Genomic DNA, 12021 nt, shown 5'->3' with positions numbered 1-12021 from the left:
CATACACAACACCTATCATACACTGTGTGTAATTCCTAATAGTGCTTCACGATACACAACATCTATCATACACTGTGTGTAATTCCTAATAGTGCTTCATCATACACACCTATCATACACTGTGTGTAATTCCTAATAGTGCTTCATCATACACCACATCTATCATACACTGTGGGTAATTCCTAATAGTGCTTCATCATACACCACATCTATCATACACTGTGTGTAATTCCTAATAGTGCTTCATCATACACAACATCTATCATACACTGTGTGTAATTCCTAATAGTGCTTCATCATACACCACATCTATCATACACTGTGTGTAATTCCTAATAGTGCTTCATCATACACACCTATCATACACTGTGTGTAATTCCTAATAGTGCTTCATCATACACCACATCTATCATACACTGTGTGTAATTCCTAATAGTGCTTCATCATACACCACATCTATCATACACTGTGTGTAATTCCTAATAGTGCTTCATCATACACAACACCTATCATACACTGTGTGTAATTCCTAATAATGCTTCACGATACACAACATCTATCATACACTGTGTGTAATTCCTAATAGTGCTTCATCATACACCACATCTATCATACACTGTGTGTAATTCCTAATAGTGCTTCATCATACACCACATCTATCATACACTGTGTGTAATTCCTAATAGTGCTTCACGATACACAACATCTATCATACACTGTGTGTAATTCCTAATAGTGCTTCATCATATACCACATCTATCATACACTGTGTGTAATTCCTAATAGTGCTTCATCATACACAACACCTATCATACACTGTGTGTAATTCCTAATAGTGCTTCACGATACACAACATCTATCATACACTGTGTGTAATTCCTAATAGTGCTTCATCATACACCACATCTATCATACACTGTGTGTAATTCCTAATAGTGCTTCATCATACACACCTATCATACACTGTGTGTAATTCCTAATAGTGCTTCATCATACACCACATCTATCATACACTGTGTGTAATTCCTAATAGTGCTTCATCATACACCACATCTATCATACACTGTGTGTAATTCCTAATAGTGCTTCATCATACACAACACCTATCATACACTGTGTGTAATTCCTAATAGTGCTTCATCATACACATCTATCATACACTGTGTGTAATTCTTAATAGTGCTTCATCATACACAATATATATCATACACTGTGTGTAATTCCTAATAGTGCTTCATTATACACAATATCTATCATACACTGTGTGTAATTCCTAATAGTGCTTCATCATACACAACACCTATCATACACTGTGTGTAATTCCTAATAATGCTTCACGATACTCAATATCTATCATACACTGTGTGTAATTCCTAATAGTGCTTCATCATACACACCTATCATACACTGTGTGTAATTCCTAATAGTGCTTCATTATACACAATATCTATCATACACTGTGTGTAATTCCTAATAGTGCTTCATCATACACCACATCTATCATACACTGTGTGTAATTCCTAATAGTGCTTCATCATACACAACACCTATCATACACTGTGTGTAATTCCTAATAGTGCTTCATTATACACAATATCTATCATACACTGTGTGTAATTCCTAATAGTGCTTCATCATACACCACATCTATCATACACTGTGTGTAATTCCTAATAGTGCTTCATCATACACAACATCTATCATACACTGTGTGTAATTCCTAATAGTGCTTCATTATACACAATATCTATCATACCCTGTGTATTAGCTGATACTACTCTAAGTGTGCTGGTGCTGTATAAATAAATGTTATTAATGGCAGCAGGAGCAGCACAATGCTTTGTCACTGTATCTATAGTAGACCTTTATGCCTTTCTTAGTAACACTGAGGCAGTCTGTGTGTGTTGTTGCTGCTCTTCCTGGGCGATGACACTGATTACCTGCTGCTGCCTAATATTTGTGCATTATGTACACTGTGTCCCCTCCACCAGTGAATAGTTTACGTGGTAGAACAATGGATCTGTATCTATTTTTCGTAAGGCCAAGTTGTTGCTCAACGGTTTTTGGGCCTGATTCAGCACGGATCTCAAGGCTGCGTTCGCACGCACCTGCTTGCAGCGAAAATATGCTAATGAAGGCAATCGCACGGAAACCACAGCACTATACCCACTTCCCATGACATGCATCCGCAAGTGAGCGAAAACATCAGTAACATCGAGTAACATCGGAATCATTCTCACAGTTGTGGTTGACCTGACCCTACCTCACAAACTGCTAAACTTCTTGACGCCATCTAAACCTCTGCCAGCGTATACGATCGCAGGGGCTTAATTATGCACGCCCCTGTAATAGCGTTCAAAGGCACAGGCAAACCTGCGTAAAGCCAACCCCCCCCCTCTATCACAAAACGGCCACTTCATGTCTATCACTATGATATGGGACTGCGTTCTCACTGCTATTGCTTCCTGATTGTATCAGCCGGTACGCGCACTGCGATGCATGCGCACATCACAGACATTGTCCGGTTGCGTATGAACGCAGCCTTGCGATCCAACCTGAATAAGGCACTTTGTTCCGTATATTCACAGACACATTCTAGTATACACCCTTTCTAAAAGTAATTAATGAATTTGCGTCAGCTGTGCACTGACCGCGTTATTTTATATCTGCCCCTTTGATGGTCAGAGTGCCTGGATGCCCTAAGTCACTTTATACAAGTCCTTGTAGCACATATGACGTCCTGAAAATGCAGATAATGAGACCTCTTGTTTCCCTTTAGGCATCGCCTGCATTGCGCTTTCATTTGTGGATGAGCACGGGGCCCTGGTGACGCAGGCGTACGGGGAGCGCTCAGGACCGCCTCTTGTTTGCCCTTCTACAGCGTCGCATCTGCTCAGCTTCAGCACATTTGAGTCGCTGACTAAAGTCAGCAGGTTTATGCCGGATTCCAGTGTCGACAGTTCAGGTAGAGATCGCCATTTGTCGCCTCCCTCTTTATCTCTCCTGTCCTCTCTTGTGACCCGGTCTTTTGTGTTCCAGCCTCTCTAACCTTGGTGCGCTTTGACATTTGGGAGAAGGGTAACATCAGCTCCTCCCAGTTATCTGAGCGGCTCTCTAATTCGCTGCGGCACGCTCTCTGTGATGTCATCATCGAGTTCCACATCCTGCAGATGCCCCTCTGTGTGGATCCCGTGGGCCCAGCAGAACAGGATATTGCTATAAATGGTAGCAGTAAGAAGGCTCTTTTTGTACATGGCGACATTTAGGAGTGTGACGTGTGTGAGATCATTTTCCCTTCTCTGTTTTTAGGAAAAGGCCCCTCCCAGTCACATCCTGATACAATGGAATTGGTTTCATCATCTAATAAATCTCGCCCTTCCCCAATCACCCTCCCACCATCCGTGTCTCAATCTGGCACAGACCCAAGCACCCCTCCCAGTAAAACCGGGCGCAGGAGCTTCTGGGATATGCTGGTAAGGGAGGGGAAATTTTAGAACATTGAGCTTTTTAGTCAGTAAGTGTCTGTTTCTTTAGTAAATGGTATGAACTTGCGCAGATGTATAAATAATAATTTTTCTATTGCTATTTGCAGAGTAAACCTGACAGTGCTGAGCTGGGACCCCCGAAAACCACAGATGATATAGTTTGTGAACGCACAGAGGAACCGCGGACAAGGCGCCGGCATAAGACTGAGAGTCTTAAGGTTCCAAGTTGCCTGGACAGGCCCGGTATACGCATGGAACACGCACAGAGGTAGTGGCTATTGCTGCTCTGTCCCTAGAGCCGTCATGTCTAACTCAAAACCCCAACCGGGCCGAATATTCAAGGTCTAAGAGTGTGTGGAAAATAAAGTCTTATATGCCAGTCTAAAAAGTTCAATATAAGGTTCAATCAATATAAAAATTGCAGGCAAAGTAAGTGCATATAACAATCACATGACATAATATAATAATGTGCTCCTGATCCCCCCTCAATAATATGCTCCAGACCCCATCACCACATGACATAATATAATAATATGCTCCAGACACCCCCCCCAATAATATGCTCCAGACCCCATCCCCGCATGATAATATAATAATATGCTCCAGACACCCCCCTTCAATAATATGCTCCAGACCCCATCCCCACATGACATAATATAGTAATATACTTCAGACTCCTCTTGTAATAATATGCTCCACAAACACCAGCCCCACTCCTCTAGTAATAATATGCTCCACAAACACCAGCCCCACTCCTCTAGTAATAATATGCTCCACAAACACCAGCCCCACTCCCCTAGTAATAATATGCTCCTGCCCCACAATAATATGCTCCAAACCTTCTCCCCACACACATGTGCACTGAGCAAGACTAGGCCTCCCCCTGTGTCTCAGCCTCACCATTCCCCAGCCCCTGTCTCCCAACCTCACTATTCCCCCAGCCCATCTCTAAGCCTCACCATTCCCCACAATCCCCAGTCGTGTCTTCAGCTCCAACCCCCCCCCCCTTTTTTACACTAGTCAGGCAGACAGATTTATTAAAGTATACATTTGACCGTCACACTACTATGACACTGTCAGAATTGGCGGGCTAGCGCTGGCTCCTTTTCTTGACTTCAATCAGTGTGCAGGCTGCTGCTGCTGCGTGTGACTGTGTGTGCAGGGAAGGGCCGGGCTGCGCTGCTGACGGGATGGAGGTGAGGCCGTCAGTGGTGACTGACGGCTCCGCAAAGGCTTATTGGGGGAGCTGCTGCGGGTGGGCATGCGCAGTAGCTTCCCTGTCGCCCATGTTTTTAACTACAGTAACACTGCCCGATCGAAGCTGAGCTCCGATCGCAACAGCCAGACCGACTGATTAGAGCAGAGGGGGGAATGAAGAGCGGCCACACAGGGACCAGCTGGGCTGCATAATATATGTATTTGGGACCACACAGTCGGGCCGCATAAAATGTCTATTTGGGCCGCGTGTTTGGCATGCCTGCCCTAGAGCCTTGTTTTTCCTAAATTCAGTGCTACAACCGTCAATATGTCCTATGTAGGAAGCGCCAGGTACAGCTGGAGGAGGGCGACGTGGGCTTCCTGCACCCTTTATACAGTCAGACATGTCTACAGTGGATGAACTTCATGAATCAGCTAGGTATGTATAATACAGAATCTTACCAGTCATTAATTAATTGTATAGCCTTCATATAAAAATGCTCTGTATCAGTGACATTACTGAGAATGCAGCCTATCCACTTACTAGGAATCCGTGACATCACTGAGAATGCAGTCTATCCATACACTTCGATCCAGTGACATCACTGAGAATGCAGCCTATCCTTTTACTAAGAACCAGTAACATCACTGAGAATGCAGCCTATCCTTTCACTAGGAACCAGTGACATCACCTGAGAATGCAGCCTATCCACTCACTAGGAAACAGTGACATCACTGAGAATGCAGCCTATCCATACACTAGGAACCAATGACATCACCTGAGAATGCAGCCTATCCACTCACTAGGAACCAGTGACATCACTGAGAACACAGCCTATCCACTCACTAGGAACCAGTGACATCACTGAGAATGCAGCCTATCCATACATTAGGAACCAATGACATCACTGAGATATCCACTCACTAAGAACAAGTGACATCACTGAGAATGCAGCCTATCCATACACTAGGAACCAGTGACATCACTGAGATATCCACTCACTAAGAACAAGTGACATCACTGAGAATGCAGCCTATCCATACACTAGGAACCAGTGACATCACTGAGAATGCAGCTTATCCTTTTATGATGTTACTGGTTCATAATGAGAGTGCAGCCTATAGAGTCACTAGTAGCCAGTGACATCACTGATGTGCTGATTTTCTAGTAACCTAGAGAGCAATATCTTTCATTGATGTCACTGGATTATAGCAAATGGACAGGTTGGATTTTCATAAATATTGGTTCAGCCCACAAAATGACTACTCCCTCTGTGATGGGAGCACTACACTATAATGTGTAGTCAAGTTTTGATATTTTCAGTGATTTGTGTCACTTCGTTTCAGTTTATATTCTGAGTGACCTTGTATCTCCCGTGATTTCCTTCCTGTCACCCCTGCAGGCTGTCCGTCCATTCAGCTCTGCTCCGCACAGACCGTGTCCCGATTTCTCCTTCCCTCCATTCTGACTGAACTCTTCAATGTCATCACATCCCTGGCCAGTGACACCAACGTCAGAGTGTTTGATAAAACTATGTAAGTCTTAAATTCACTGAATTTAGGGCAGAACTGTGGTGACTAAGATAAATAAATTGGGGATGATGGGGGTCACATTTAGGTAAAAATACTATAGTTACTGTGGCTAAAAAAAAAAATATTTTATGACTTTTTATTCCGGTACTTTGTCCGTTTCATTCTGAAGTGTTTATTTCTCCAGTGGCCCCGATGGACCAGTGTTTGTGCCTTATTCGACCAGCCAGCATAGCCCACCTCGACCTGCGGCTGCCCGCGAGATGATCCTGCTGGGACGGAACTTCCGCCAGTGGAGATATAGCACTGAACAGGGTGAGTCGCTCTGAAATTTATCGCAAATTGGTTTCCGTGTCTGTTAGACTCCAGTAACTATAGATATACTGTAGGGAACTAACCTGTATTTAACTGGTTGCTTACGTTCTTAATAATTGATTGCAATCCGTGGAGGTCATCCGTGCGGAATACGACGACATCATTGCGTTCTGAGACTTTGTTCTTTGCTCTCAGTGTATTCAAGTGAGGAGGAGGAGGAGGAGGAGGATGGGGATAAGGAAACAAATAATGATGAGGGCTGCAAGTTGAAAAAGTGTAAGTCGGTGTGTCTTGTATGCTGCCGAGCACCGTGGGTGGTGGTTGAGGTGTGAGACTCACCTATAGGGGTGTGTAAGAGTAACTGTGCCCACTGCTCTCATCTTCTAAACAGACTATTCACAAAACAGATGCATACAATTCACGCACACAGGTGTGTCCACATACATCTCACTTCCATGCGCGTTAAACAGCCCTGCTAGTCGCGCCATGCCGCGGGGTGACTCAGGAGTGCCGAGCGTCACTGTAATGTAGTATTTCATTTTAATCAGCAGAAGCTGCTTGTGTATCCTATTCACATCGCTGTGAGAATAAGAAGCACTTGAAGGTAAAAAAATCGCAGAAAAAGACACTTGGTGCTACCGAGACGCACAGGGCTATGTTTAACGCGACTCCTAGCGCACGGAGGTAAGATGTAGGTGGACACGTCTGTAAATGTCACCTATGCAAGTGAACAGGGATGGCCATCATTGATGGTTTCATTGGTAATTGTCATCGATGGCACAAAAACCTATGATGAACCATCAGTGGTTTTCACCCCTCGATTAGCAGCTGCCAGGGGTGGGGTTCAGCTTTGTACTGTTAAAAAAAACAAAAAACACCGGGTCCCATCGATGACGGAAAACCAATGGCTCTCTCCCATCAATGGCAAAACAATCGGCTATTTAACCACTGATGGTTGTTAACTATCGATGGTCGATGGCCATCCCTACAAGTGAAACACTTTCCTCCATTAGCCTTCATGGCAGCCGACAGAACCATAGCAGGGCACTTCCACGCGTGCCTCCAAGCATGTGATGCATGATAACACAGAAGTGATGGGCTGGGCATCTGGCGTGTCCGCCGAGTATCTTCCCAAGCTGCAAGGTGCCCCTCCTAGCATGCCAGAACCCTGCGACAGGTGCCACTGAGGCAGCAATGGTGCCACCCCATCAGCCTTGTGCCCTGGCGGCGGCATCGGTCGCTCAACCCTCTGGGCATCTATATGATGTTGGGGCTTAAGCACCACAGACAGGGTGAAGGGCACTTTAATAAAGCAAATAAGCAACACCTTCAGACAAGTTTATTGGCTTTTATACTTACCAGGCAGAGCTATTTTTACCCCCTTGGCAGAGTCTATGGGCCGTATTCAGTTAGGTGTGAAAAGGTCGTTTCTACGGAAAAGTATCGCCGGTGACGTCATTTCACCATTTCGGATTTTTTAAGTTTTTTTTTTTAAAACTTCACTGTAGGAACTTTAAAATATGCTAGCACCCATTTTCGTGTACCCCAAATTTGCTGGGACAACTTATTTTCAGAAAAAAAACCCTTCTAAATTATATTCTTCAACCCTTCTGCAAAGACGCAAATAGCAGCTATTTACAGCATTTACAGTCAGGTGCATAAATATTGGGACATTGACAGAATTTTCATATTTTGGACTCTATTTACCACCACAATGGCTTTGAAAGAAAACAAACAAGATGTGCTTTAACTGCAGACTTTCAGATTTAATTTGAGGGTAAGTACATCCAAATCAGGTGAACGGTGTAGGAATTACAACGGTTTCTATATATGCCTCCCACTTTTTAAGGGGCCAAAAGTAATGGGACAAACTAAACAATCCTAAATCAACTTGAAGTCTGGAACGCATAGACATCACTAGACGCTGGGTTTCATCCCTGGTGATGCTCTGCCAGGCCTCTACTGCAAATGTCTTCAGTTCCTGCTTGTTCTTGGGGCATTTTCCCTTCAGTTTTGTCTTCATCAAGTGAAATGCATGCTCAATCGGATTCAGGTCAGGGGATTGACTTGGCCATTGCATAACATTCCACTTTTTATCCTTAAAAAACTCTTTAGTTGCTTTTGCAGTATGCTTCGGGTCATTGTCTATGTGCACTGTGAAGCGCCGTCCAATGAGCTCTGAAGCATTTGACTGAATATGAGCATATAATATTGCCCGAAACACTTCAGAATTCATTCTGCTGCTTTTGTCAGCAGTCACATCATCAATAAATACAAGGGAACCAGTTCCATTGGCAGCCATATATGCCCACGCCATGACACTACCACCACCATGCTTCACTGATGAGGTGGTATGTTTTGGATCATGAGCAGTTCCTTTCCTTCTCCATACTCTTCTCTTCCCATCACTCTGGTACAAGTTGATCTTTGTCTCATCTGTCCATAGGATGTTGTTCCAGAACTGTAATGGCTTTTTTAGATGTTGTTTGGCAAACTCTAATCTGGTCTTCCTGTTTTTGAGGCTCACCAATGGTTTACATCTTGTGGTGAACCCTCTATATTCACTCTTGTGAAGTCTTCTCTTGATTGTTGACTTTGACACATATACACCTACCTCCTGGAGAGTGTTCTTGATTTGGCCAACTGTTGTGAAGGGGTTTTTCTTCACCAGGGAAATAATTCTTCTGTCATCCACCACAGTTGTTTTCCGTGGTCTTCAGGGTCTTTTGGTGTTGCTGAGCTGTCCGGTGCATTCTTTCTTTTTAAGAATGTTCCAAACAGGTGATTTGGCCACACCTAAAGTTTTTGCTATCTCTCTGATGGGTTTGTTTTGATTTTTCAGCCTAATGATGGCTTGCTTCACTGATAGTGACAGCTCTTTGGATCTCATATTGAGAGTTGACAGCAACTGATTCCAAATGCAAATGTCACACCTAGAATCAACTCCAGACCTTTTACCTGCTTAATTGATAATGAAATAACGAGGGAATAGCCCACACCTGTCCATGAAATAGCTTTTGAGTTGATAGTCCCATTACTTTTGGCCCCTTTAAAAAGTGGGAGGCACATATAGAAACCGTTGTAATTCCTACACCGTTCACCTGATTTGGATGTAATTACCCTCAAATAAATCTGAAATTCTGCAGTTAAAGCACATCTTGTTTGTTTCATTTCAAAGCCATTGACTGTAAGTACCCCAAATACTTTCAGAAGGGCTATTCTTCGGGGGTTATCTATAGTGATCCCCAATGTCAGTGCATCTTTTGGGGGGTGTCAGGCTGATTTCCCCAAATCTGACAGCACTTTTCGTCTGTTTGCGTTTCGCCGAATTCTAATTGAATGCGGGGGCACGCGCAATACTTTTCCGCATGGAAAAGTCCGGCATGCGAAAAGTACAACACTTTTTGCACCTAATTGAATATGCCCCTATGTATTAGATACAGTTACAGTATGTCCACAAAACTGTTCAATATCCAAGAGTAACACAAATAACTCACTACCTAGATGAGATAAAGGCTTTGAGGAATAAGATAGAGGGAAGGAATAGAGAGAAAGCAGGGCAAGGGTAAACCTGCAAATGATGGTGGAAAGCCTGCTGTGACCCCCCCCCTCACTATTCCCACATAAGCTCATATACTGTATGTCTTCTACTCGCAGCCCAAAAAGGATACCAGCGTTTTGAGGCCATGGAGCTCGGCTCCGCAGAGCGACCTTTGGATTTATCCACTTCAATTCGTGGTTTAATTCCCCGGCAGAGGTTCCTGTTCATTGAAATACAGGACAAAAAGGTGACGATCATTTCATACTGTAATATTTCCATTTGCTGAATTAGGAGCCCCCGGGACCAGGACGTTCCCTCTTTTTTTTTAATTTGATCTTTTTTTTTTTGTTTTATCTTCCCGGGCAGCTGACCCTGTACACCTACAACTGGTCCCCAGATCTGGGAGCATCGCTGAGTCGTTCCCTGGTGCGCTTAATCCAGTGGCAGAACGCTCGGGCCCACGTGGTGCATTGTCTTCTGAGCCAGAAATTAGGACTCTTCCATCACTACTGTTTCTCGGACACCCCTTGGCACGAGGATAGTAAGCAGGTAACCGCTTCAGAATGTGCTTATGCGGATGTATTGTCTAGAGGGGATAGAGGCATGCCGTAACTATGGCAACTGCTGAGAGTAAGGATTTAATTAACCGTTTTAATGCCTGAATTAAACTTGTGGCTAGTACAGGGCAATATCCGTTTACCATGGCAATTAGATAATACATCCTGGTGAGCAGAGGAGAGCATCGCAGTCCCATGATGACGTCTGGCCTATTGTAAGAGCCTGGTTACATCTTGGAGATGCAGGAGATCAACTGACAAGTTATTTATTACCCATTATCACCAGATTGGACCAGATTGGGCGGTGCTAGATAAATCTGTCGGCCACTGCTGCTACACTCTGGAGAAAAGGGTTTGGTGCTGCTGGTACATGTTACGCTGTTACTATGTGGTCTATGTACTAATCCTTGGAGAGCGATAAAGTGTATGGGGATAATGTACCAATTAATCCGCTCCTGTCGTTTTTTGAACACAGCCTGTAAAGTGACAGTTAGGAGCTGATTGGTTGGTACTTTATATCCGTCCACTTTCTCTCTCTTTAAGGCTTAGTACATAGACCCCCTTAAAGTTGGGTAAACTGAACATTGTATCTCACACTCTGCGCACCTCAAGTTTTATTCCTTAGGGGATTGTTAGTTTCTGACTTTTGGCAAAATTTGATAAGTCCTGTACTAATGTAATGTATGGAGAAATCCCAATATTTCAACTAGGCGCCCGGCAGGCTCACAGCCAGTATGGAAGCCCCATCCGTCGGCTGTGTATCAGGCAAAGTATTCAGTTCACAGGATCCCAGTCAGTATTCAGTTGCTGCAAAGCACAAGTACTTGTTTGCAAGGTTTAATTGTCACAAACTTAGTATTCAAACAAACATTTTTCTGCTACAAATGCACTGAAGTCCCTGGCCAGCTTGTTTTACACAAAGTGCTTACACAAAGCTGGTATTTGTTCCTCCATAAATTGTCGTTTCATTTAATAGACTGTACGTTGCAGCCTGTTGACTAATTTACTAGGTTAGATGGATCAGTTAGATCTAATTAGACTTGTAACTCATGTTACTGATTGTACAGAGTGGTCTCTAGCGGAATAAGTTGAACTTATTATTTACAATACAGTTTTATTGCTTCAATTAGATCATCTCTACAGTTTGTCTTCACAGCAGGAATCGTAAGAGACAACCTGGCCCAAATAAGAGTGTTAACAATGTTACTATATTTATATGAGAAGTGTAGGGTTGATCTGTCACAGGGTCTCCTGTGGTTTATTTGTAAACTTAGGTCTCCGAGGAGCGACAGGCGCAATTTCTGCCTCATAAGCGCCACCTCCAACGACTGGTCACAGCTCCAGAGAAGGCTACATCATTGTCACACTTCCTCCTAGAACCTAGAGCATGTCACTC

The 12021-nt window shown here is 43.7% G+C and overlaps 1 protein-coding gene across 5 annotated transcripts in view; it reads left to right on the top strand.

Moving 5' to 3' along the window:
- Positions 1-12021, top strand: part of SZT2 (SZT2 subunit of KICSTOR complex) — a 187260-nt gene that overhangs the window by 137732 nt on the left and 37507 nt on the right. For 3 of the 5 annotated variants that reach the window (XM_088447303.1, XM_088447301.1, XM_088447302.1), the window contains 10 exons: positions 2780-2965; positions 3040-3225; positions 3310-3473; positions 3593-3753; positions 5024-5121; positions 6086-6218; positions 6400-6527; positions 6723-6803; positions 10185-10315; positions 10435-10617. In XM_088447303.1, coding sequence (XP_088303429.1) covers positions 2780-2965; positions 3040-3225; positions 3310-3473; positions 3593-3753; positions 5024-5121; positions 6086-6218; positions 6400-6527; positions 6723-6803; positions 10185-10315; positions 10435-10617 — 1451 coding nt within the window. The remainder of the gene's footprint in view (positions 1-2779; positions 2966-3039; positions 3226-3309; positions 3474-3592; positions 3754-5023; positions 5122-6085; positions 6219-6399; positions 6528-6722; positions 6804-10184; positions 10316-10434; positions 10618-12021) is intronic. The other 2 variants (XM_088447305.1, XM_088447304.1) reach the window with 1 other exon arrangement.

Source organism: Taudactylus pleione, unplaced genomic scaffold, assembly GCF_031769625.1.
Source record: "Taudactylus pleione unplaced genomic scaffold, aTauple2 ptg000428l, whole genome shotgun sequence".
Lineage (NCBI taxonomy): Eukaryota > Metazoa > Chordata > Amphibia > Anura > Myobatrachidae > Taudactylus > Taudactylus pleione.
The sequence above is the reverse complement of the archived record's forward strand: the minus strand, read 5'-3'. Positions and strand labels throughout refer to the sequence as shown.